Below are 27714 nucleotides of genomic sequence, written 5' to 3' on the forward strand. Positions count from 1 at the left end.
TTCTCTTTATACATGTCATAATGAACCTGCAGATTTGTTTTTCTCCATCTGCGCTAAACATCCCACTCGTGTTTTCAGCTTTACACTGTTTTGTGATGACCTCTGTTGAGACATTTGTGTGAACAGGAATCGTACTCTCAAAGAAAACACAGTAATGATCAGACAGGCCCACATCACACACAGTAATTTTAGAAAAGTTCAAACCCTTCGTTACTCAGGTCTTTAGTCCCCTTATCCTGAGGGTTGTCTACATGGATGTTAAAATCACCAACAATAATTACACAAAGTCTACACAGATTAAAGCCAGCAGTTCACTAAACTCATCATGAAATCCTGCGCAGTACCCTGGTGGGCGGTATATATTCAGAAACATTGATCTATTTTTAGCTTTTAGCTGAAGAGCCACATATTCAAAATAAGTAAAACTTTGCCTGGTTTTTAGTGTTGTTGAGGGGATTGGGGGCAAATAAAGATCCATCCTCTTGCCTCCGCTGATGTCTCTGTTTTCCAAGGCAGAGTGGGGGGAGATGCAGCTCCTCCTCTGGGTTTCCACTGGGCTTTGTTTGGTCTATCTTATGAGCTTTTTAGCCATCTGTTACCATGCAGTCCATTTACTTGAATATTGACTTCAAGGCGGCAAACCTTCGCCTCCAGCGCTGTTATCTTCTCAAATATGTCTTGGTAGTCGTCTGTGGAGATGGAAGGCATCTTGCTGCTTGTTTGCCTAGCGTTAGCACCTTTCCGAGCTACTTGACTTTAGCTGAGTGCTACGTGTAGGCTTCAGCTGTGTGTAGGCCACGCACACGGAGCGCTGCAGATAAAAGAGCTATGAAAAATGTTACGGTTTCTGGGAAAAATTCTTTAGTCCCAGCGACTTATGTGTATAAAAAAAAACTACTGTGCGTGGGTTTGAAGGTAAAAAAGAGAAAAAAATCAGAGTACAAATCAAAATAAAAAGAGAAAGAATGCAGCAGAAAAGAGAGCAAAAGCAGGAAGCGTCTGTACAGCAGCAAAGCAAAATATATATATTTTTTTTAAATCCAATGATTGAAACAAAAAATAAAATGAAATTTCAGATAAAATGTCAAAACTATATACACTGAAATAAAAGTGAGAGAAATTATAACATTTATTTTTTTTATTAAACATTAAAAATATTTTCACAAAAAATAAAAATAAAATTTATATGTAAAATTTTTAATGAAAATTCTTTAAATTCTGCATTTCAAGTAGAAAGTCAAACATTTGTGGTGAAAAATGAAGCAAAACATGAAATTTGTGATGTGAAAATGAATCTTTAATTCAACATGTGAAAATGTCAGAAAGTCCAAATAAAGACAGAATGAAGCAAACAAACTAAGAGTGAAACACTGGGAGGATTTTCATTTCCAGCATCATGAAGTGGAACTAACTGCAGCTGACATGAAGTGAACACAACATCCTGATATTCAGTGTGAAGCTTTGACTGGAAACAACATGTGGATCCTGGAAGAAGCACAGCTTCCATCTTTAAAGAACTGGAAGAGGAAGAAGTTTCCAAGGAATCATTTAGAAGAGTTTCACACACAAACTGATTGAATCCATGAATCTGAAAAGATGTTTCTGAGTGAAAGAGACAGACATGTACAGACTGAACTATCTGTTCACCAGTCAGAGTTTCTCTGCTACCATCACACTCTTTACACTCAACACACACACACCCAGGAACCAAACCTGCAACCAGACCTGTACCAGAACCCAAATCCAGCATAGAGAGGACGAGTGAATGTGGTGATGAAGATGTGGAGGTGGATTAGTGAGTCAGAGGAGACTCTGTAGAAGGACAGAGAGCCAGCAGGACAGTCCACATACACTGCTACTCTGTTAGAGACAGAGGAGGAGGAGGAGGAGGAGGAGGAGATGCGTGTTTTTATGTCATTGTGCCAGAAAGAGTAACCTTCACCATCAGAGCATCTCAGACTCCAGGACTGATCATTGAATCCAAACAAACAGTCTCTGTCGTCTCCTCTCCTTCTGATTTCTCTGTAACTCACTGATATATAAACATTTCCTCTCCACTCGACCTCCCAGTAGCAGCAACCAGTCAGAACATTTTCACACAGCAGCTGAGGATCATCAAATCTGTCTGCATGATCAGGATATGACTGAAGCTCCTTCAGAAATGTCACCTTCCTGTTGTTGTCAGACAGTTTGAGGTTTCTGTTCACTGTGTTCATGTGGATGGTGAGTGGATAGGAATCTGATGGAGAGAACAAACACAGTCCAGCTGCAGTTATTGATCTATTGACACTTTGATGCTGACTGATGAATGAGTGATGGGACAGTGTGAAGATGGTTGAATGTGATGAATCCAATGAAAAACACACTTACACTTCCTCACACCTCCTGGTCTCAACCATGGTTCTCCAGCAGGCTCCACCCTGAAAGGAGGAGGGGGTCAGAGCATGCTAACATGGACATTACATGGCTCTCATACACACTTTGTTCTACACTGAGAAAGGAACAGTCCAACATCTGGACACGTCCACCTGATTGGAGCATCTCCAGACTAGAAGGAGCAGAATCAGGAAGCTGATTGGTCCACACCCACACCAAGAAAACTGCTTTGTGGAAGTCCCAGTTTCTTCTTTCAACCATCTTCTCCTTTTCATCTCTTCACAGATGAAGAACTCTGCAGAAACTCCTGATTTAACCAAGAGCTGCATCTTCTCTCTGCCCTGAAGTCTTATTGATCAGCTTCTGACAATAATCTCCTCTGCAGAGCAGATTGGCTCAGATTCTTTGTTGTGACTCAGCTGGGAAATGTTAAAGTGGCTTCTTTTCCTGCACATGAAGCTAAATGACTGTCAGAGACTCTGTTTGAGGCCATGATGTGTGTGTTTGGAGCTGTGACGGCTTGTTTCCTACTGACCACTAACAGCTGCTTCATCATCACACTGAGGATTTGTTCCCTCACATTATTCCTGCAGATCCTGCTGCTGTGTGGACACAAACACATTTCTTTCTAAAGCAGGAACAAATCAGAGGGATCAGCAGCATCACTCACCACACTTCTTCCACATCTGATCCAGTCTGCTGATTCATTTCCAGTTTGAAGTGCAGCCACATCACCAGCTTCTACTGACTCCAACATCTACACTGTTATTGAACCTGATTGATCATCTGATGGATGATTGGATTTGTAATTACTGAATCAGCAGCATGGGATCATCAAAGCTCTAAAGTCCTGAGTGAAGAGGAGAGGTTAGACCGCCTCTGGTGGTCAGACATGGAGCTGCAGCTGCTGAAATACATGATGTGACAGGATTCAGGAAAGTCTGTCTCATCTTTCCTCAACATCAGCTGTGAACATACTGAGTCCTTAGACGTTTCTATGACAGAATGTATCTGAGTGCTGAACCACTGTCTCTCCCCATCGTGATGAAGCTGACTTCACTCTGAGTTCTTTGTGTCTTATTTTATGATAGAAAAATACCCATCAATGACGCTAAACGCTACACTTATCATCTATTTACACCACTGATCAGCATTTTCTGGTAAAACAACCTACATTTAAGTCATGTGACTGCTGAGTGAACATTGAGTGTAAAGTGACAAAGTCTGGACAGAAATCCAGTGACTCTCTCAGTCATTTTCATTCATGTCCTCATTATGAGTTCAAATCATCAAACACTAAGCCAGACTTCAGGAGCATGAAGAAGTAAAGAACTTGTGTTTTCCTGTCTAACTCCTCTTTTCAGATCAGATCAGGGGGAGGGGCTCCACTGACTGTCTCCATCTTTGTGATCAGCTGTGTGCAGCTAATTGAAGGAAACTGATAAAAACTGCAATGACACTCATGTGTGACATTGCACAGAGCACCGGCACCAACAGAAGACGACATGAATGAAAGAATCTAGAGGGTGTAATGGAAAATTTACACATAACCCTTATATTCTGTATACTACACTTTGTGATTGTAACAGGACACACGGGTGTTATGTGTTTCATTGATTGCCGTATGTGTTGGTCGGCTAATTACTGAGCAGGTCGATGATATAAAAGGCAAGCAGGGCGTGCAGGCTGCCTCTTGCTTCCTGGTGGCTGGGTTACGTCAGTTCCTGGTATCCGTAATTTCCCCCTCTTGGATGGTGCAGGTAGGCTAGCAGCCACTGCTGCAAATTGGTTGTTTGTCCCTGCAGTGCTGCTCACTCTGGTTATTGTTGCAGAGACTCACCGGGTATTGCTGCAGGGTGCACTCTTCATCAAGCTCCCGGATCCGTTAGGCTGAGGCTGCAGGCTGCATAACTAGTCGGGGATTCCTTTGCCTCACACGCAGCACCGGAATATAACCCACCGCCTGACGCTAAGCTGCAGAGGATAAAACGGGTCGGTGAAGGCTCCGTGATACGAGGTCGTCTGATTTGAGCTGTGGAGTGACCGTGCAGCGCTGGATCACGTCTGCTTGGACCGCTGCTGCTTTGCTTTGTTTTGCTTGGTTCTGCTTTGCTTTGCTTGGCTGTGCTGGTGTGGCTGCTCTTTGCTCGGCGCGGTCACTGAAGAGGATCTTCATCAGGAGGACGTGTCGGCTAAGTTTTGTTTTTTTTCCAGGACTGACGGCTGCGGTGTGTGCGCTGACGCCGTCAGCTGTTTAGCCAGAAGGAGCCTTTCATATTGACTATTAGCCGAGCTGGTGTGCACGCGTGCGCGTGCCCGTTGTAGAATAGACGTCATTCTTTGTATTTTCTTTTATCAAGTTTGTGTTGGTTTGTCTTATTTAGCGTGATTATAATTCTGTTTTCTTTCCTTTATCTGGTGCTGAGCCCCTTGGTGGTGGATCGGTGTCCCTATTGGTGGTTTCCCCCTATGTGTGTTGTGTGGATTTGAGTTGGTGTGGTTTGTTCACCCTCACTTGTGGTGTCCCTGGGATCCCCTTTTCGTTTGTTTTGGGACCCTTCCCAACCAAGTAGGTCTCAGCCCTGATTTACCCCTTTTAATCGTATTGGTTATTTTAATGGATATTGCTTTGTTTAATAAATTCATTGGTTTATTGGAAGTGCTGTCTCTGCCTCGTGCATTGTGAACCTGGGTACCTGGTGGTAAGAATTACCACCGGGGTTCATTTCCTCGGGTGGAAGCCCCGGGGTGGCGTTGTCCAACCCTTGCACGACCCCTTATCGCCACACATTGTTAAAGCTTGGCTTATGTTTTACTCAGGGAGGAGAATGACTGTGTACCCAGATAAGGATTTAGTGAGCTTCCCCTTCCCCTTCCCCCTTTTCTTTTCTTCCTTGTACCAGGCCATGAGGGGTTTACTACAATGACCTTCGACCTCGATGTTATCAGCTCATGCTCTGGCTATATTAACCAAGCACACATGTACCTCCCCAGACTAGTGCAGCCAAAGCTTCTTTGACTGTGTGATTCTCATTGTCTGTACAGCTCTTAATTAAATACTTTGTTTGATTCTCACTCAGTGTGTGATCTTTGATAAATAAATTCCACTACAATTTGGCGTTGTCGGGCAGGATATCTTGAGTGACTGACCGGAGGACCAGAACCCGTGATTGCTCATCCTGGAGGATACTTCAGCCCCTGGGTCACTTTAACCGTCAGGGGACGGCGGAGGGACTCCGTTCAGGCACCACTGATATCCAGAACGAAGTCTGCGTGTGGAGCAGCACCCAATCACACACGGTGAGAAGTTTTCATATCGGAGTCTCATTTACCACTCCTTCTCTCACTATCTTATGAAAATAAGGTAGGGTATCCCACTATCTTGTGAAGACAAGGTAGGTCACTATTCTACTGTGGTAGGGTAGGGTTAGTCTGGCACTGAAGTAAAAACTTCGGTGGAAGTAATAGGCTTTTTAGAAATTTTTGTGCCTGAGTGTGCACTACTCGAAGAAGAAAAATCCAACTTGGAGACGTCCTAGTTGCATAATGGGAAGACAGCTGGTAAGGAGAAGGAGGGTGAATGGGACCCCCCAATATGTAACAAAGGAAATAAATAAATAAATAAAAGGGCCAAACAATATTAGTTAAGTACATAAATATAAGTAACAATAAATACATAAATATGTCAAATAGGTGCACCTTATAAAATAAATAAAGAAGAAATAAATATATAATAAATAAAATAAGCTTATTGCTGAAGCATAAAAGGAAAGAATAATGAAACCAAATAAGAAGATAACAAAAAGAGTGTGTGTGTGTGTGGTTGGAGATTCTCTCACATTCTGAAGCAGCAGACAGAGAGGACACATTGCTGGTAATAATGAAGCTCTGTCTAACAGTTTAAGTAGGATATGAGAAATCTCATGAAGAAATAAAATGGGTACTTTTAACAGTAAAAACTAAATCAGAAGCAGATGCTAAAATTTACGCCTGGAAAAGATCCAGATAATGAAAAAATGATCTGATCAGGCTGAGGAAATGTTTTGCTCTGCTCCAGAATACTTAATACACACAAGGACACTTTCGGGTTGTAAAAGCTGGTTGTCTGTTTGGAAAGAAAAAATAGAACATTTTATTCATAAGTCTATCTGAAAAAACTATAGTTTTTGAGTCTCAGCTGACTTGTATTTGCATTTATAAAATATTTTTTATAAGAATTTCATTCTAAACAGTACTGCAAAAATGTTTGATCTGTGCAGGCTACAATACAGCCCGCCCTCTTGCCTGCCCTCCAGCTGGTCATACACCACCTATTTAGCATTTTTGATCACGTGATGATGGATTTCATTGAGTTAACGCTTGCAGAAGATAAGAAATATTGTCTAGTCATGGTTGACATGTGGCAAAAAATGGGTTGAAGCTTTTTCAGCAAAGCATGCTACAAGTTCAGTCGTGACTAAGGCTCTGGTGACCGAGATCATTCCAAGATGGGGATTCTAGTTAAGGTCTCATCTGACAATGGTTCACACTTTGTCAATCGCCCTGAAAGAGGTAAGCGGACTGTTGGGGTTCCAGCTTAAGACTCATTGTGCTTATCACCCACAAATCAGGCAGAACAATCGAGCGTGAAAATGCCATTTTGTAAGGTAAGCTGGCTAAATGTTGTGAAGAAACATGATTGTCCTGGCCTAAAGCTTTCCCACTCGCACATGAGGATGAGGAAACGTGCCTGAACGAACCTCAACCCATTTGAGATTCTGTTTGGCAGACCTCCTCACACTAGTCTGGATCCCCCAGGACTCTCCGTGTCTACCACATACTGTGAAGGTAACATGCTTGCTTATTGCTAAAATCTGTCCAAAGGTCTCTCACAGGTGCACAGTGTGGTTAAGGAAGGCCTGCCACGCCAGTATCAGATCTGCTCCACTCCTTGGTTCCGGGAGACTGGGTCTTGGTCCGGGAGACGAGAAGAAAGGACTGGCGTTTTGAAAGGAGGTTCTGAGGTACACCAACCCCAGCTCCAGCTGACCTCTTAACCACAAGGCAGAATAATCCCTGAGGTCAGTCCCGTGTGAGGTAGTCTATTCTCCACGTGGCAACATGAAGTGGATCATCTTCTTCATCCTTGTTCCCTCCTCTGGTACCTGGATCCAACCGGTCCTCGCCCAACACAACGCGCCCTAGCTTCGTCCCAACCCGCCAGATGACTGCAGGGGACAGAAGCACCCTCCTTGAGAAGGCACCGCCGAGATGACCACACCCTTCAGCATCATGACAAAACTGATGGTGCTAACATGTCTGCTCATAAATTGATAAATGACAGTTGTTATGTTTGTGGACTGGTGCCACATGCCACACCCTCTCAATCAGTTTTCATTCCATATCCAGTCCCTTTGAACACCACTTTGTGGATTCTGATCATGGGTAATAGATTACACCCTAGGAACATTACCTGGCTACACCAGCCCTCCCCTCTCCTGGAGGAGGCCCACTGACTTTTCCAGCAATACAAACTCCACTTGTGTTTTATCCAGAACTGTTTTCCGCTTACGAGATTGTGCTTTTCTCCATCTCTCTGTTTTTAGCGAAACGGGACAGATGCACTATTCTTTTTAGGACACTCTAGTTTGTCAGCGTATTATTCTAGTCTCATGTATATCCTCACCTTGCCCCAAACGCTCTGACTCGTTCACCTTAAATCCTTGTGATTTATTCCCTGACTGTTCTCCTTCTACAGAGTGGGGCTTAGGAATTGTTGTGTTTAACCTTACAGCACTTTAACCTTTTCCTGACCTTCCTGTGTACAATAACTCTGTTCTTAACACCACTTGGTCTTACATTCCATCAGATACCGGTTTTGGATGTCTTCAGAATATGGCTTGGACATGTTACAAACACTCTTATATTTACCTTCCTGTCAACTGGTCTGGAACATGTTATCTGGCTTATCTGCTTCATTACCATTCCCACCATGTTAAACGTGGCATCTTCTCTCCACAGATGGAAGGTTTTATGATGGCCTTGCCTGGTGGGGTGTTGGGGTATTGGGCAAGTCTTCCACAGCCCAAGCTATCTCTGGGAAATTTAATCCCTTTAGTGGATTCTGACTTTAGTTTGCTACAAAATGAAGTTTAGGCTTTGAGAATAATGTCTCTATAAAACAGCATGGCTCTTGATTTTTATTAGCTACACAAGGTGGCACTTGTGCTCTGATTGGAGATCAGTGTTGTACCTTTGTCCCTGATACATCTGTTAACTTGCCTGTGATCCATGATGCCCTTACTGATCTTTGGGACACTCTGCACGGCTGCAACAATGTTAATCTACCCTTTAAGGGGTGGAATTTCTGGGACTGGCTTACTAGTGGTTCTTGTATTTTTCCTTTGTGTTCTGTTTGTATTTTGCTGTGTTCTTCCTCTGATCAAATGTCTGCTTAACGGAAAGTTCACTTTCCGTGTTCATTATGTTCCAGCGGATACTTCTCCATATAATGGCGAGGTGGTTTGGGGTTCTTTGAGTAAATTTCCTTTTTATGTGTGATTAATATGTTGCATTTTAATCAAAGGGGTGGATTGTAATGGAAAATTTACACATAACCCTTATATTCTGTAGACTACACTTTGCATTGTTAAAGCTTGGCTTATGTTTTACTCAGGGAGGAGAATGACTGTGTACCCAGTTAAGGATTTAGTGAGCTCCCCTTCCCCCTTTTCTTTTCTTCCTTGTACCAGGCCATGAGGGGTTTACTACAATGACCTTCGACCTCGATGTTATCAGCTCATGCTCTGGCTATATTAACCAAGCACACATGTACCTCCCCAGACTCGTGCAGCCAAAGCTTCTTTGACTGTGTGATCTCATTGCTGATCAGCTCTTAATTAAATACTTTGTTTGATTCTCACTTAGTGTGTGATCTTTGATAAATAAATTCCACTACAAGGGAACGAGTCTTCAGGGACCAGAATACTTCCTGCTCTATATCTGTCTCATCTAAATTCATGTTGTGGGTCTGTTGCTGTGATTCAGCATCAGGAGCCTCCAGTAAGTGGGAGAATCACTGAGCATCATCATTCATGGGAAGCTTTTCATCCATCATGTGTTTAAATGTGTCTATACAGAGGTAGGAATACAGGTCTGATCAACACGTGCACATTTCCACATGGACTGATTTCTAAAGAGAACTTTACAAGAACATGACTGTTCACACGCTTTTATAAATATCTGTGCTAAGCTAAGCTAAGCTAACATTTCCTGGAGCATCTCTGTGTCTGATCCAGGGTCAGAGGACAGAAAAGATGTTTCTATGACAGAATGTCCCTTTAACCTGCAGAGATGTTTCCAGACTGAAGAAGCTCTGAGTAACAGACAGTTATCACTGTTGTTCCTGCAGATGTTCTCCTTGGAGACTCTCCTACTCACATATCTGCTGTGAGCAAAGGAAAAAGGCTCCTACATGTGTGATGGTACATATAACACTCATATCCAGCATGAAGCAGGACTGAGTGAAGGACAGAGAAAATGTCTGCAGATCTTCCTCCTCTATCAGACATTGTGTGGCTGCAGCAGCCTCTCCATACCTGAGTCTGTGTGGATCGTTCAGTGCAGCCATCAGCAGCTTCACTCCTGAGTCTCCTGGATGGTTGTATCTCAGGTCCAGCTCTCTCAGATGGGAGGGGTTGGAGGTCAGAGCTGAGGCCAGAGAAGCACAGCCTTCCTCTGTGATCAGACATCCTGACAGGCTGCAGAAAACAACACGTATGACAGAAACTCTGAGAGAACTGCTGTGAAACTAAAGTAGAATGTCTGGACATGTCTCTGTTATGGTCTGTGTGTTTTATGGTTTAGTTTTACTGATTATTTTGGGGCCATTGTTTTTCTGGTTTCCTGTTTTAATTTGAAATTAATTCTCCTTCTGTTTTGTGTTTTCTTCTTGTTTGTTAGTTCACCGGGATTAATTGCAAACGAATTTCATCTGTTTCCTATTAGATCCTCTGTGTTTATACCGCTAAGTTTCAGTTTTCCATTGTCACAACATCTGTCATGTTTCCCTGTGGTTTTTCTTGCCATGTGGTTACTGTAATTCTTTTTGTTTTTTTTTTTGTTTGTTTGTTTGTTTTTTACCTGTCCTGTCCAGCATCATAACAAGCAGAATGATAGTCTGGTTGCTGTGTTATGCCAAACAATTTTGCTTTGTCAAGGGGAACAAAGATTGTATATGTTCTGTGAAATTCAGTCTGTGGAACCGGTTACTGGTTCTGGGAAGTTCATGTGATGTAAGTGGCCTAAATCAGAGACAATCATAGAAACACCTGCCACATGTTTTCTATTAGATATTAATAAAAACTTGTTTTAAACTCTGTTTGATGAATCCTGACCTGAGAGTTTTCAGTTTGCAATCTGGACTCTTCAGTCCACCACACAGCTTCTTCACTCCTGAGTCCTGCAGGTCGTTGTTACTCAGGTCCAGTTCTGTCAGACTGGAGGACTGGGAGCTGAGGACTGAGGACAGAGTTCCACAGCTTGTCTCTGAGAGACCACACACACTCAGTCTGGAAACAACATTACAGAGAAAAACACAAATAATATATGTGAGAAACATAATCAGCCGGCATGGTGGATGAAGACTGAAGGACCACCTGTAGAGAAAATCAGGTTTCTAACCTTGTTATCGTGTCCATGTGGTGGATTTTAATGCTCAAAGACATGAGTGAACAAGGATTCAGCATGGTGGCTGAGAATTTCCAGAGAATCAGTAACAGTTTGAACATTTGATTCAAACAACAAAGTACATCCTGTATCTCAAGATCTAATCTATCTGGTTGATGGGTGGAGCTGACTTCAGAGGCCTGTACTAAGTGTGATTAATATACCCCGGATTTCTCTCCGTTACCTGGGTTGACTTACTCAGACATCCAGGATCTGGATAAGTTGTACTACAAAGCTGGTTATCAAGGTAACTCAACCCAGGGTTTTCCAATTAAGATTAGTGCGAGTTCACATAAAATGGGTGGTGTTTGGAGGTTCTGACCAATCGCAAACATAGACAAACCCTGCAGAGCAGTGTGTTTTACCATGGAGGAGCAGACTATTATTCTTTAAAAATATGAAGAATTTAAAAACATAATTCAGGCTAAAAGCAACACTATTGCTGCAGCAAAAGCCAGAAAAGAATGCTGGCAGAAAATTGCAGACTCCATTATTGCATAAGTTTGTCAGATTATTCAATATTAATTAATAGGACAATATAAACTGACAGCACTCAGATCACTGTATTACAGCACAAACTAGGGCTGGGCGATTAATCAAATTTTAATCGCAATTACTATCTGGGTTTTCAACGATCATAAAAATTAAATGGTCTGATTATTTTTTGTCCTTCGCAGTTTCTTTTTGTGCTGTTTTCAGTTGCAAATTGAGCGCCATTGGCATTGCAGCGCTCTGCTGTAGACTCCTCCCACTGCCCCGACCGCTTTAGTTTTATTCAGCACGAGTTGCAAACACCTCGCCAGTTAAGGGCTGGACACACAGGAGGCGACGTGGCGCCTTCGAATACAAGGTCTCTCTCCTCACTTACCAGTGCATCCATGGACATGCCCCTACCTACCTACAGGAACTTCTTTCCCCTCACACTCCTTCACGTACCCTCCGGCCTGCCTATACAAACACCCTCCGTGCCCCCAGGACTAAGCTTCGCAGCATGGGTGATCGAGCCTTTTCAGCCACTGCCCCAAGGTTTTGGAACGCCTTACCAGAACATCTGAGAGGCTCACAGTCTCTAAATGACTTTAAACGAAACTTGAAAACCCATCTTTTTAAAAAAGCTTTTTGCCAACCAGTGTTTGCTAGTTTTTAAACTTTTATCTTGGTTTAATATATGTGAATGATTGTAGTGAAATTTAATAGTTGTTCTTTTATCCTTTACACTATTTATTATATTTTTATGATGTGTTTTGTATGTCATTAAAATCCATTGTAGCACTTTGAGATTCCTTGGAATGTAAAGTGCGTTACAAATAAAATTTATTGTTATTATTATTATTATTCTCCATCATTTTCTACGGAACTTGCACGAAGAGGTGAAAATTGCTTCCCTCCTCCAGCCAAGCAACAGTTGTGTATGTGAAATGTTGCACTCGTGCACGCAGACGTGCACACGGTGGCTTGCGACGCGACACAAGAAAATAGAAAAAATTTCAGTTTTTGTGAGTCACGACTAAATAATCCACCAGCTCAGAGTCACAGAGTCACAGAGAGATACATGTTATAAACAAACAGAACTTTTTTCTCATTTAACACAGTGAACAATCCGGGATTTAAGAAACTCATCAACACGTATGACAAACGGCATCACTGCCATCTCAACACCATGTTAGTGGAGTGTCTCTCTGGCCTGTATGATGAGTGTCGTGAGGGTGTTGTTAAAAAGACGTGGCAAGAGTCAAATGTTTCGTCACCACTACAGACCTGTGGTGAAGTCGCACCATAGAGCCATATAGAAATGTCCTGCTACCTTTTATTGATGCTGATTTCAACGTGAAAATGAAATGTCTCCAGACTCATTCTTTCCAGATCACACCAGGCGGAACATAGCTGCTGGTCTGAGACAAACAATAGCTACGGGGACCTGGTGGAAAGAAACTAGTCTGTATAAGCCCCCCCCCTTTCTCTAATCATGTTAAATAATCGAGATCTCAATTTAAATCAAAATCGAATCTGGGAATGCTTTATTTACATCATATTTCCCAGTTCTTTAAAGGATCCGGTCCCATGTGAACATATTATATGTTGGAATATCAATTTCTCCATCATGAATGCACGGATAACTCAATGGTTCTGTACCTATGTGTGAAAAAGAATTATAACTATTACTAACCTCCATTTCAGAAGCAACCCCAGTGGAGCTAAAAGGACTTGGGAGCAAGTAAAGAACAAATATAAAAACATAATTCAGAGCGGTCAGTGACAAGGCTTTATTACTGTATCTGTTGTATGGATGAAAGGAGCACAATTCATCTGCGATGCACACTATCTGCAGGACAGTAAGCGCCCGACTACAATGGGTCACGTTTCCTACAGACAGCTCCAACAGCTGACATGTATCTCCGATCATTTGTTTAAAATCTGTACCTTTGATACAGAAAATCTACTTTGAAATCCAGTAATGAACAGGAAAATGTAGACCAGGGTTTTTCATAACACATATCAGAAGTCCATATATGTGTCAGATCTGATTATTACAACATTCTGATTTCTCCCAGTTACTGAATTTTGATGGTCATGTATCTTGAAGTTGTTCTTGTCCACTGAAATGCTGAAAACCACAAACTGCAATCTGTTTAATGTCCAGATTCTCATATGTAAATTCAAGAGATCTTGGAAGATCTGATTCAGAAGTCCTGCAGCTTTTTAAACTGTTCAAATCTCTATTTCATTATGTAATAAAAGAACCCAACGTTGTAGAACCCAATCAGATCTCACAGTAAATAAAAACAAATAACACCAGTTCCAAATGTTTAAATGTCTGCAGGAACAAACTTTAAAGTAATCAGTCTTCTTTTTAAGCTCCATCAGCATTCCCTTCTGATGACACATCTCTCAAGAAGATGAAGATCAGTGAAAATCAAACAACACAGTCTCCTTTAAGAATATCTCAACGTCTACACCCATATCTTTATGACTTGTTCATATTTCTATGAGGCTGAGCTTTCAGCTGTGTTCATCTCTGATCTCAGAACAAACAGCAGCAGTATATTTCTCCACATCCTGCTATATATGTACTTACAGAGCTTTGCTGGAGGCTTTGACCACTGGCAGCAGCCTCAGAAGAACCTCCTCTGAAGGAGAGTATTTCTGCAGGTCAAACATCTCCAGATCTTCTTCTGATGACAGTAAGATGAAGGCCAGAGCTGACCACTGAGCAGGAGACAGTTTATCTGTGGAGAGACGTCCTGATCTCAGGAACTGATGGATCTCCTCCTCTAGAGAACGATCATTCAGTTCATTCAGACAGTGGAACAGATTGATGCTTCTCTCTGCAGAGACATTCTCGCTGATCTTCTTCTTGATGTACTGGACTGTTTCCTGATTGGTCTGTGAGCTACTTCCTGTCTGTGTCATCAGGCCTCGTAGGAGACTCTGATTGGTCTGCAGTGAAAGACCCAGGAGGAAGCGGAGGAACAAGTCCAGGTGTCCATTTGGACTTTTTAAGGCCTCGTCCACAGCTCTCTGATGGAGATGTTTTGAATAATTTTTCTTTAAGTTTGTGGACTTTTTAGAAAGTTTTTTTTGTTCTTTCATCAGGTTGATTCCAGACTTGATGAAGGTCAGACGGACATGAAGAGCAGCCAGAAACTCCTGAACACTCAGATGGACGAAGCTGAACACCTTCTCCTGGTACAGTCCTCTCTCCTCTTTAAAGATCTGTGTGAACACTCCTGAGTAAACTGAGGCTGCTGTGATATCGATGCCACACTCTGTCAGGTCTGATTCATAGAAGATCAGGTTTCCTTTCTGCAGCTGATCAAAAGCCAGTTTTCCCAGAGACTCAATCATCTTCCTGCTCTCTGGACTCCAGTGTGGATCTGTCTCAGCTCCTCCATCATACTTGACCTTCTTGACTTTGGTCTGGACCACCAGGAAGTGGATGTACATCTCAGTCAGGGTCTTGGGCAGCTCTCCTCCCTCTCTGGTTTCCAGCACATCCTCCAGAACTGTAGCAGTGATCCAGCAGAAGACTGGGATGTGGCACATGATGTGGAGGCTTCGTGATGTCTTCATGTGGGAGATGATCCTGCTGGCCTGCTCCTCATCTCTGAACCTCTTCCTGAAGTACTCCTCCTTCTGTGGGTCAGTGAACCCTCTGACCTCTGTCACCATGCCAACACAGTCAGGAGGGATCTGATTGGCTGCAGCAGGTCGTGTGGTTATCCAGAGGCGAGCAGAGGGAAGCAGTTTCCCCCTGATGAGGTTAGTCAGCAGCACATCCACTGAGGTGGACTCTGTAACATCAGTCAGGGTCTCATTGTTGTGGAAGTCCAGAGGAAGTCGACTCTCATCCAGACCGTCCAAGATGAAGACAACCTGGAACTCTTCAAAGCTGCAGATTCCTGCTTCTTTGGTTTCAGTAAAGAAGTGATGAACAAGTTCCACCAAGCTGAACTTTTTCTCTTTCAGCACATTCAGCTCTCTGAAAGTCAGTGGAAATGTCAACTGGATGTCCTGGTGGGCTTTGTCTTCAGCCCAGTCCAGAGTGAACTTCTGTGTTAAGACAGTTTTCCCAATGCCAGCCACTCCCTTTGTCATCACTGTTCTGATTGGTTCATGTCTTCCAGGTGGGAGTTTAAAGATGTCTTCTTGTCTGATGGTTGTTTCTCGTCTGTCTGGTTTCCTGGATGCTTTTTCAATCTGTCTGACCTCATGTTCATCGTTGACCTCTGCAGTCCCTCCCTCTGTGATGTAGAGCTCTGTGTAGATCTGGTTCAGAAGGGTTGGGTTTCCTGCTTTAACAATCCCCTCAAACACACACTGGAACTTCTTCTTCAGACCACATTTTAGTTTACGTTGACAAAGTTCTGAAAGAAAAGAAGAAATAAGAAGAGTCAGTAAAGATTTGAAGCCTCTGAGGAATGAGGATGTGAATATGTGATGTTCATGTGTTGAGACATCAGTAAATGTGTCGTTTATCCAGCAGATTCAATCTTTAGAGAAATCCTCTTACTGCTCTGCAGACGCTCAGCCAGCTCCTCCTGCTTCATCCTCCTCAGGAAGTCCACTGTGATCTTCACTAACGCTTCTCTGCTGCTCTTCCTCTGCTCCTCATCCTCACCCTCCAACACTGAGCATTCTGGGTAATCTGGACTCAGAAGCTTCTGGATCTTCTTCAGCTCCTTCTTCATGAAAGTGATCATGTTGTCCTTCAGCAGCTGGAAGAGAAACGATATGAAGGACACAATCAGACTGAAATCATGGAGCCAAACATCAGATCCATGTTGGACACACTGACAATCCACTGGTCTACAAAGGTCAGCATGGAGATGATGTGGACAGAAGAGATGGAAAAGTAGTTGTTGTACATGTACAGACCATAAATATGGAGTCCAGCTGTGTTTGATGCTGCTGGGCAGACTGACCACTGGGAAGCTCTGAGCTCTGCTGGTCTCTGCTGAGTTTAAACACAAGATGGAATAAAACTAAAATGATGCAACAATTTCACACAGCTCACCTCTGTGGCTCTGATTTAAAATTAAGAGGAAGTTCCTTGGACCAGTCACTCTTAAAGGACAAACAGCTGGGCTCAGGTTCAGGTTCAGGTCCAGGTTGATTCCTGTGAATAAAGATGGTTTAATGATTTTACAGCTGAATTCTGAAATTGTTCAACATTTAGTTTGCAGAAGAATCTGGAAGACAAATCAAATCTATAACATGACGATCATGATGCTGCAGATTCGTCTCAGCAGAGACGTCCAGAAATGATGAACCTGAAACTGGTTTTCATCTGAAACCTGATCCAACCTCCACTGGACTCTGATACTCACTGCTGGTCTGATCTTAGATCAGGAGGTTGAACCATCGACCGGTCGCTCTTCATGGAGACACATCTGGGTTCAGGTCCAGTTTTAAGTCTCTTAACGTTCCTGGTAGAAATGTAGAAATATTAAATCTCAGAGTTCAGCCTAAAACCCATCAGAGACCTGCTGAAGTTCAGAACAGATGTTTTCAGAGGAGCTCATGTCTGATGAAGAGGAGCTCATGTCTGATGAAGAGGAGCTGTCAAAGAGACCAGATGAACGTTGATGACAGACTCAGAAGTTCTTCCAGCCTGATCAGAGATCCACATCCAGCTCAGCCTGCTGATGAAAAGCCTCTGAAAGGCCTCAGTTCAGTCTGGAACCATACTGACACACTCATTCTAATTCTCTGATAAAGTCTTTACTGGTTGGTTGATCAGATGAATTCTGCTCTTTAGTTGACAAACTACACTGGAAACAAGCAACACTGGAACATCTGATGTTTGCAGGTAAACAGTGGAATTAAAAAGAAAGAAAAGAACTTTAACAGGATGATGTGAACAGATCTATGTGGAGAGAATGAATCATTGGAAAGTGATTGAGCTCATTTTGATGGAAAGTTCTGCTGAACTAAAATAAATAGAAAACACAGATTTCTGACTTTGGACGTGAACTTTAATGCTGTTCAATGAAGCTGTTTTCACACATGAACTGCAGCCTTGAAATGTTCCAGAAATGTTCTGGATGCAGGTGAGAAGAAAAATTCCTGCAACATTCCCTCCTGATTTCTTGCAGAGATTCTGCAGCCAGCTGTCTGATCAGAGATCCAGAAACCAGGAGCTGCAGCTGCTTATTGGAGGTGGAACCATGGAGGAGGAAAGTTAGGACTTCATCTAAGAAGCAGCTCACTCTGCTAGAAGTCATAGATGTTAGAAGCTCCAACAGAGTCAGACTGATGTCCCAGAATGTTCCAGAAAAGCAGCAGCAGCTCATTCAGACACCAACATGTTCTTCTTTCTTCATCCAGCCTGGTTTCATGTCCACATCTTCTCCTGAAAGCTGCAGCAGATCTCAGCTGATGAAGCTGATGTGTCTCTGCTTTGATCGTTGGCTTACGGACCAGGAGGAGACAAAACTGAAAGACTTTGGTGACACAGCTGATCTGAGGAAGCTGCTCAGCTGTTTTCAGGGAAGAGAGCCACCAGATGTGTGGCAGCTTCCACAGCTAATGATCTCTGAACTGACTGGACTTTCTCCAGCTGATGAAGACCTTGGAGCTGAACTTTAATCTGCTGCATCACAGACAGCTGCAGCTGCAAAGACTGTGTGAAGAAAGTGTGTCAGCTCCACGTTCCATGTGATCAGTGGACTTCAGAGGAGACGGACTCGTATGTAACATCCAGTATGACCAGTAAGGAGGAGGCTCCCTCACACACTGGAAACACGAAGCTTTGAAACACAGCTGAGTTTGAAAGAACTGAACCAGATGAATTCAGACTGATGTGACTGGATTTAGGATCAAACTGCAGCTGTTTGTGCTTCTAGAGTTATTGGAGGATGCAGGATGTTCAGATGTGATGAATCAGATCAGATGATGCAGCAGCAAAGATTCACAGTAAAACCTGATTCTGAGAGTTCAGCTTCAACTTTTACATTTTAATACTGACAACTACTTACTGTCTGATAGATCCACGACTTTGATGGAAACCAATTAAACGTCCCATCGACCAGTCACTCTTCATGGACACACAGCTGGGTTCAGGTCCAGGTTCAGGTCCAGGTCCAGGCTGGTTCCTGTGAATCCAGATGTTTGGTGATGTGAGTTGTGATCTCTGACATGGAGAAGAGTCATGGACAGTTAGAGATGGACATCTCACCTCTGAGTGGTTTTAGAGGGAGGGACTCCCTCCTCTCTGTCCTGATCCATGATGCTGGATTCAAATCAGCTCACACACACTTTCTACCTTCACCTGCAGAGGAAACACACATCATTCATCTGAACATCAACTGAAATCCTCCTTTCCATCATCTGCTGCTCCTCCTCTGATTGGCTCTGAGTTTCTGCTTCATATCAGAGTCAGATGGATGCAGTCAGACAGCAGTGAGGAAGAGGAAGCTGCCTTCAGCTGCTGGACTTCTATCAGGACACCAGATGGAGGGATGGAGCTGCAGACCAGCCTCAAAAGAGGAAACATTTCTCCTCCTTTTATTACCATGAACAGAAAGTGAAACTAAACCAGATGAAGATTTAAAACAGGAAGCAGGAAAAAAGTTTGACATTTTCTGTCAGAAACAGAAACTAAAGGATGAAGTTAAAGAAGGAAAAATTAAGTGATTCCAGTTTGGATGGAAAGTCTGAATGAAGGAGCTGCAGAATCACACACTGTAGGTTCTGATCCGTTAACCTGCTTCCTGTCAGCCACTCCTCATCTTCATCATCTTCACCTCTACAGGTGGATTATCTGCTCCATCACAGCTGCTCACACTGAAGCTTTTTTCCACATTTAGGATCAATTTTCATTTCAGCTGTTTCACTGAAAATCTTCCTGCAGCAGTTTGACTCAAAGAAGGTGAAAGTGTTCAGATCAGAGCGGAGACCAGTTCTACAGAGAAGCTTTGCTGGTAATCTCCTGGAAACTGGAACAAAGACAGAAATGAAATGAGGGTTTAGTGTTAAACAGCAGATGAATGTGGTTCAATCAGCGGTTCCAGCATCAAACTGCAGGTGTGACAAAGTTCAGCAGGAAAAAGTCAAATATTTCCATGGTTGAAATTACGGGGAGCTACGGGGAGCTCGGCTCCCCTGGAAAGCAGAAGACCTCTGAAAACCTCACCTGGGACACTGAGGGGCTTTAACCCCTTGTTGTCTGTTGCAACAAACTTCTTCTGGGGTCTCATTCATAAAACTGTGTGTAGCAAAGAAAACTACAGGTGGTGTATGTCGGGAAAAAAGGAAATGTGATGCACAAAAAATTTCAGATTTATCAAAGCATGTTCACACACGTCCCACACCTGTTTCTATCTATAAATCAGAATCAACTCTAACATCGGCGCGTGTGAGGGAACGCCTTGACACGCCCTTATAACGGCTATAAAAGGTCAGGTAAACTCCTGAAATAAATATTTATCACATCATTTCCATGATGGTTCAGGAAGAAAAAAATGAGAAGAAGCAGATTTTTTCAGAATGTGAAAATGAGGTCCTGGTGGACCATGATGAAAAACATAAGAAGGTTTTATTTGGTGGGGCGGCGTGGTCATCAGCACTGCAGCAATGGTGTGATGTAACACTCGGGACAGCCGCAGTGTATTGTGGGTAAAACCAGCATTTTGGTTGGATACTTGTTGTAAACAACTCAGTATTGTGCATCATCTTTGCCTGCAGCTTTGTCTTTGATAAAACTGGACACTCGTGTTGTGTGAAAGAATGCCGTACTAAGTCACACGACAAAACTGGTAGAAAAGTTGGACACAACGTTCGATTGTTCTGGTTTCCCACTTGGAAAAGAGGCTTTGGACAGCAGGTTGAGGAAGTAAAGAGCCGTCAGATGGCCTGGGTCACAGCGGTGAGGGAAGGAAATCACTTTCACCACCATCTCCCTTCATGTGTGTTTGCTCTCAGCATTTTCATAAAGAAAGAAGGAGAGTTTTTGTTTGCTGTTGTTTTTATTGTGTAAATAATGTTAATGAATAAACTTTATTTGGCTTTTTAAAGTCACTATATTCACATTGGCTAACCTCACTGGTAAACTCCAGGCAGAGGGAGGGAAAAGAAACGGGTTCATCAGTTTGTGTTAAATCAGTGTTTATTTAATCATCTTATATCTAAACATCACAGAGTGAATGATTTTAAATAAACAAGTAAACAAGAATGCATAAAAACACATATATGAATCAATGTATGAAATTTTCTGCTGTGCTATGAAAGATCTGAGGGGATGTTAACTGGTCTGATTAAGTGGTTCAGATTGTGTAATGTAATGGAAGCATCCGATGTTAACTAGTTTTTAAATAAAACCAAACGTGATCCAGGACAAACAGCTTCTAGGACACACATCAGTTACACCCACAAACGCTGCACGTCTGCAAGACGAAGAAGACGGATCAGCTGAGGAAAGAGACGCTGCAAGCAGCAGAGATGGAGTCCACCAGGATGCAGACCCTGGAGAGCTACAGACCATGAAGAGGACTCCTGATGCTGGAGAGGAAGGTGATCAGCTGATCACAGAGGATGAGACAACAGTCAGGATGTGACCAGACTGAATGTAACCTGTGAGCGCTCAGACATTGTCTTGGCTGACAGAGGTTTGGACATAGTCATGATTGAATTTAGCCGCCCTCTACATTTACCCACATGTATAAAAAGAGGTCTCTAAGTTGGCAACACTCACACTAGGAGGATGCGCATGCGTCAACGCTGAGTTGCTCGGGTGGACGCCGGTTCCAGACAAAAATGGGAAAACTGTGGTAAAAAAAAAAAAAAAAAAATTATACTACTAAATCAAACTATTGTCTCTCTCTAAAAAAGGAATTTATGTGAACTGGATCTGGAAACTTATTTTGTGATATGCCTTCGAAAAAAAACGCGGTCACAAACAAAGACAAGTGATATCTCACAAGCTGAACAGGTGACTGTGATTGATATGGCTGAAGGCGTCAACTCCGAATTGTTTGTCCTGATTCGGACAATTATACGTGAAGAAATCAATGCAGCGGTGGATAAATTACAACCGCAACTTGATGGTCTCAAGACAGACTTGATAGAGTGCACTAAGAAAGTTGCGGTTTTGGAGAAGTCGGTGAGTTGTATGGAGAGTCGCGTTTTGGATCTGGAAATGGATAAGGAGCGTCTTCATAAGGAGAACAAAGACCTGAAGGATAGAGCTGACCGGTTGGAGAACTATAGTCGGAAATATAATCTACGCATCTTGGGTCTCACTACTGACATCGAGAGAGGTAATCCCACAAGTTACATGTCAGCTCTATTTCAAGAACTTTTCAAAGATAAACTCCAATATATGCCTGAAGTTGAAAGTGCGCATCGCACTGGATCAGTGAATAAGCACGGGCAGCGGGCCATGATAATAAGGATGCACAGACTGGTCGCGAGAGAGGAGATTCTACGCATGGCGAAGATGAAAAGAGTGCTGGAGATTCGTGGGATGAAGCTGAGTATTTTTCCTGATTTCACTAAGGAGATCGCGAAGGCCCGAGCAAGTTTCCGGGAGGTCAGGAGTATATTATGGAGCGTTGGAGTAAAACATGGCATTATTCACCCGGCCACCCTGATCCTGACTTTCAAAGGAGAGACTAAAAAGTTTGCTGATCATTTGATGGCGGAGAAATTTGTCAAAACAGTGATCAAACCGGAAAAATAAATCCAGGGATGAGATGATAATTATTGATATTGTTTTGGGTCTGGACTGGGTTATTAATGCCAATTATCAATAAACATGCTCCTCTGAGGAAAATGACAGTAAGGAATGCTGCTTCCCCCTGGCTTGATCCTGAACTTAAAGGGTTCATTAAGCAAAGAAACGAATTAAAGGCTGAAGCAATCCTATCGGATAACAGGGTATTGTGGAATAGGTATAAACAACTGAGGAATTATGTAACCAAATTAAACAGATCAAAGAAAAAGGCATATTATGGAAGAAAATTCGTAGATGTAAAATCAGATAGTAGTAAAATATGGAAAACCGTAAATGAATTGGTTGGTCGGAAAGCTAAATCTTTTCCAACATTTTTAGATGTAAATGATTCCTTCCTGACAAAACCAATAGACATAGCAAACTACTTAGGAGACTATTTTATGAGTAAAGTTCAAAATCTGCGAAAAGATATGATCTGTACACCAAAGATATCATCTCATCAAACAATCAAAGAAAGAATTATGTATAATAAATCATGTCAATTTAAATTTGATAAAGTGAGCATAATTACTGTAGAAAATGTGTTAAAGCAAATGAAATTAAAACCTGCAGGTATTGATGAACTTGATGTAATGTTGTTGAAATTGGTGTCTGATGTGATTGCTATGCCAGTTTGTTATATTATTAATCTCAGTTTGGAAAAATGTATTTGCCCAACTGACTGGAAAATAGCTAAAATTGTGCCTCTTCTTAAAAATAACAAGGAACCATTTTCTGGAAAAAACTGTCGACCTATAAGTATTTTACCAGTTTTGAGTAAGATTATGGAGAAATTCGTTTACGATCAGATTAATTTGTATTTTAGTAAAAATGGTTTAAATTCAGTTTATCAGCATGCTTACAAGAAAGGGCACTCCACAATGTCAGCTTTAGCTCAAGTGACTGATGATTGGTTAAATGAAATTGAAAATAAAAAGTTAGTGGGTACTATATTATTAGATTTAAGTGCAGCTTTTGATTTATTAGATCATGAGCTATTGTTGGATAAGTTGATTTGGTATGGGTTTGAACTTTCTGCGGTTCAATGGATTAAAAGTTATCTTGTTAATCGAGAATTTAAAGTATTGTTTAATGGTAGCTACTCTGAGAAGAAGATGCTGTGTTGTGGTGTGCCACAAGGGAGTTGCCTTGGGCCACTTTTATTTTCTATTTATTTGAATGATTTATCATTTATTTTGAAACAGGCTACCATTGCTCTGTATGCGGACGATTCAACGGTTTATGTATCTGACACAAATGTACTTAATCTGAATGTAGTTCTGAATGAGGAGTTGAGACTGATTGAGAGCTGGTTTCATGAAAATAAGTTGGTGATTAATGCAGAGAAGACTAAATGTATTTTAATAGGATCAAGTTATCTTCTTAAAAAAGAATTTCCTGTTTTGAATTTGTTTATAGAAGGATGTCCTATAGAACAAGTGACTGAGGTCAAGTTGCTTGGGGTGACAGTGGACAGCATGTTAACTTGGGACAGTCAAATAAAGGAAATATTAAAGAAAATGGGTAGGAGTATGGCTTTAGTTAAGTACTGTAGAAAATGTGTACCAAACCAAATCAGGAAAACATTAGTTGAATCAATAGTTCTGTCACATATAGACTATTGTTCAATCATTTGGTCTAATACAACAGATACTAATCTAAATAAACTGCAGATAGCGCAAAATAAAGCAGCTCGACTTGTCTTAAGCTGCTCATTTAGAACAAATATTAGTGAGATGCATGGCCGGTTAGCCTGGCTGCATGTGAGGGGCAGGATAAAATATTCCTTAATCATGTTCCTTAGAAATATAATTATAAGGAAAACACCTGAAATATTGTATAGAAAGTTGACATTTTTCAAGGATGTGCATGAATATTCTACACGACAGATTGGTGAGAATCGTTTTTTGTTGCCGATTTGTCGTACCAGCCAGGGTCAGAGAATGGTTCGCTATAGGGCCATGGTGGCATGGAACTCACTACCACAGTTTCTGATTTCTAATATGTATACAACTAGTTTTTATAAAACAGTGCGATTGTTTTTATTTACCTTAGAATGAATATCATTTTATACTATGAACTATGACTGAACTTGTTAGATGGTGCCATTTGTGTAGGGCTTATTTGAGAATTACTATAATGACCTTAGTAAAATGAATGGAGATATCATAAATTTGAAATTATTTTGGTTTATTTGTGTTTTCATGTAGAGCTTTTATGTATATTTTATTAGTTTTTGTGGATGATATTTTGTAATTATGGTTCTGTATGTATTGATTTTGGGAATTATGTTTGTTATAATTTTTGTTAGGGAGAATGTTGTATGTACATTGTTAAATGTTTTTGCATTTATAGCCTGCTGATGTAGACCCCAGGAAGAATAGCTGTTGCTATGTCAGTAGCTAATGGTGGATCTAAATAAAATAAATAAATAAATAAATAAACACCAACACGGTGTGTGAGTGTTGCCAACTTAGAGACCTTTTTTTATTTGTTTTTTTAATCTATCAACTTTTTCAGTATTGGAGACTTTTGTAGACTGACGTATATGAAAGTTTATTCTTCTTAATGAGGAGTGGGTGCTGCTCTGCAGGCCTCTCCTGTCCTAAAGCAACCAGAAGAAGCTTCTGGCAGCAGCACCTGCATTCAGAGCAGGAGATGATCACCTGTTTCATCACCAGGCTGAAAATGAAACGTTCAAAGCTGCTGCAGGATGATCTCGCGCTGGCTTACCGTCGGATATTAATGTCTATTAATGAAGAGTGTGGAGGAAAACAAGTGTTGTTAAATGTTGAAGCCTTCTAATTAGAAAACAACCTACACTTAATAAAATTAAACTAGAATAAAAGAACATATTAAACAAATAATTTGTTTTATTTTTAAGAGTTTTGCCTTTTTAAACGTATTTAGCTTGTCTTTTCGTCCACTGTTGCCTTTCCTATGACATTCCTCTCCACAGCCGCCTCCATGCACATTAGATGATGTCATTTAACGATTTCTATCAACTTTTAGGAGCCACTTTTCTCACTGAAGAGTTAGTAACAGTGGGTGTGTGAGTGTAATGTGGCAATTTTTGCCCTTTACTTTGAATTTTAACGAGGTTAAAGGGCATGGCCAAGGCAGATGGCCAACTTCAATATCACGACATGACGCCATAAATCCTTGTAGTTACTCCAGTTTATCTGATCACCATCAAACTGACAGCGTTTAATCATCCTTCTTATTCTTCCTCCAGATTGGTGACTGAGTAAACCGTTTTAATACCTACTACTAACTAAACTACTGCTCCTTGTCTCTGGTGTTTATAACGGACACACCCAAAACAGCGCGTGTCCGCTGGTTATGTCACGTGACTGACAAAGATTCCGAAACCCTCGGAATGTGTGACGTCATTACCAGGCACCCTGAGATTTTAAGCCAATTTGGGTTTTAAAGATTAACAAAACACACATATTTGACGAACAACTCCACCATAACAGACCTCGTTCACAGCAACAGATAGTTCTGGTCTTTGTTCCCTCATGTCCTCCTCTCTGGTTCTGTTGGACAACTTCTCCTCCGTCCTGGTTTTGGATTGTTCAGGACCCTCAGTCTGATGAATTAAACCAAATGAAAACGGCTTTTTTACCTTTAGATGGAGGATTTCACGGAGAATCTCAGCTGCGCCACAAAGACCCGAGAAAGTAAAAATAAACCCAGAGAGGCGTTTACTGACCCAGTTAGAAATCTGACACCACAGTCGCTCAGAACTGCTGGAGGTGTCCAGCGAGACTGAAACCTGATCCTGGACCGGAATCTGAAGCTCTAAAAGCCTTTAGTTCTGGTTCCACCCAGGAGAACGGGGAGTCCTCCACCCCAGGGTCTCCACCTCCTTCATGTTGGTGGTCTCATCGTTGTTGGAGACGAGACCGAGCAGCGATGTGTCTTCAGAGCAGCGAAAGTAAAGATAAAGTAAAAACACGGAGCGCCATCTTTTTACGCTCATACATTTATTAGTAGAAACATTAACTTTATTATTAATAAGTACACATGTGTGTGTGTGTTTGCTATTAAAGTCTGGCTGCTGTACTTCTAGAGGTGTGTGTGTTATGAAGGAAATGTAAAATAAACATGTTCAGATGTCTCTTCTTTACTCAACAACATCAGTAAACCTGTTTATTGGAACCTTTTCATAGAAAAAAGAAAGACCAGGTTTTCCTTTTCTCACACAAAGCTGAGCTAAACTGGGCTTGTTGTTTAGCTGGTTTGTAATAAAGTTATTCTATAAAATGTCCATAAATGTTGATTCAATAAAATGTGGACAGGAAGTCCAGCGCTGTACTGGGAAATGACCAGTATGGGTGGAAGTCCATCTGCTGCTGCAGGACACAATAAAACTGGAAATGAGTCCTGCAGCCAAACTGCAGTAACCAAAAGTATTGCTTCTAGCTCCAAATAAAAGGCCCTCCACCTGCTGTCATTCAGCATGTTGCAGCTATAATCTTCACAGTGGAAGGTCTCAAACCTTCATGAGTCTCTTCAGTCTTCATACATTCAAAGGAAGAAACTCGCTGCTAAGATGTGACGACCACATCCTGAGAGCTCTGAGTTCCAGGAACAGACGGTGAGAACAAGATGATGGAAAAGCTCAATTCAGCCGAGCACATCAGGGTTTATCCACACAAAGCTAACATGGAAATATCAGTGATACTGGGAAAGAACGGCTTCCTGGACTTTTCATTTAGTAAAGATGTCCTGATACCAATAATAGAATCCATGTGCAGGAATAAAAAGCAGATTTCTGGCAGACCTAGCAGTGGAAACTTCTTTCTAAACGTCTTATTTACCTGGTAAAAATATTGCTGAGTCATGTTTCCATGTGTGTAAAAATGGAATAGTGAGCGTTTCCATGTATTACAGGATGTTTTACAGAATATACAAACATTTACATACAATAGTTCTATGGTTCATTAAAGAGGTAAAAATAGAAAAAAAGGAAAAATATCAAGAACAAATCCCTGATTTAAACAAGTTTTATATCTGAACTTGTTTTTCTAACTAATCACATGACCTTTCTTTCTAGAAACAACTTCACCAAATTCTTAAAGGTGATTAATAATTAATAGAAACATTAAATGAATGCTGCCATGTATTAAATGAGCAGTGAGGATCATTTTTAAAAGAATCTAAACTTTAACAGTGTTGTTGTAAAGAAGAAGGTTTACTTCTTCTGTGCTGGATATTGAGTCTCTATTTTTATCTATTATCTATTTAGTGCTGAGCAGAGAAGTGAAGTGTTTGCAGCATCATCAGACATCAGAGCTGATACAGCAGATGTATATTTGTAGACATTTTACAGCTGCAGCAGCTGATTTAAGATGAAAACATCAGATGGAAACAGGAACGCTCCTGTGTTTTTACCACTTCATCCATTATTAGCT

The 27714-nt window shown here is 41.6% G+C and overlaps 1 protein-coding gene across 1 annotated transcript in view; it reads right to left on the reverse strand.

Annotated features, from left to right (window-relative positions):
- The window catches only part of LOC121636043 (NACHT, LRR and PYD domains-containing protein 3-like), a 293753-nt gene extending 267770 nt beyond the window's left edge, over positions 1–25983 (reverse strand). The window contains exons 1-5 of the mRNA XM_041979388.1: positions 25776–25983; positions 18761–18853; positions 18561–18677; positions 16911–17009; positions 16598–16699 (exon numbers count right to left, since the gene is read on the reverse strand). Coding sequence (XP_041835322.1) covers positions 16598–16699; positions 16911–17009; positions 18561–18677; positions 18761–18810 — 368 coding nt within the window. The 5' untranslated portion in view covers positions 18811–18853; positions 25776–25983. The remainder of the gene's footprint in view (positions 1–16597; positions 16700–16910; positions 17010–18560; positions 18678–18760; positions 18854–25775) is intronic.
- Between the last annotated feature and the right edge of the window lie 1731 nt (positions 25984–27714).

The sequence above is a fragment of the Melanotaenia boesemani genome (assembly GCF_017639745.1).
Source record: "Melanotaenia boesemani isolate fMelBoe1 chromosome 2 unlocalized genomic scaffold, fMelBoe1.pri SUPER_2_unloc_2, whole genome shotgun sequence".
Lineage (NCBI taxonomy): Eukaryota > Metazoa > Chordata > Actinopteri > Atheriniformes > Melanotaeniidae > Melanotaenia > Melanotaenia boesemani.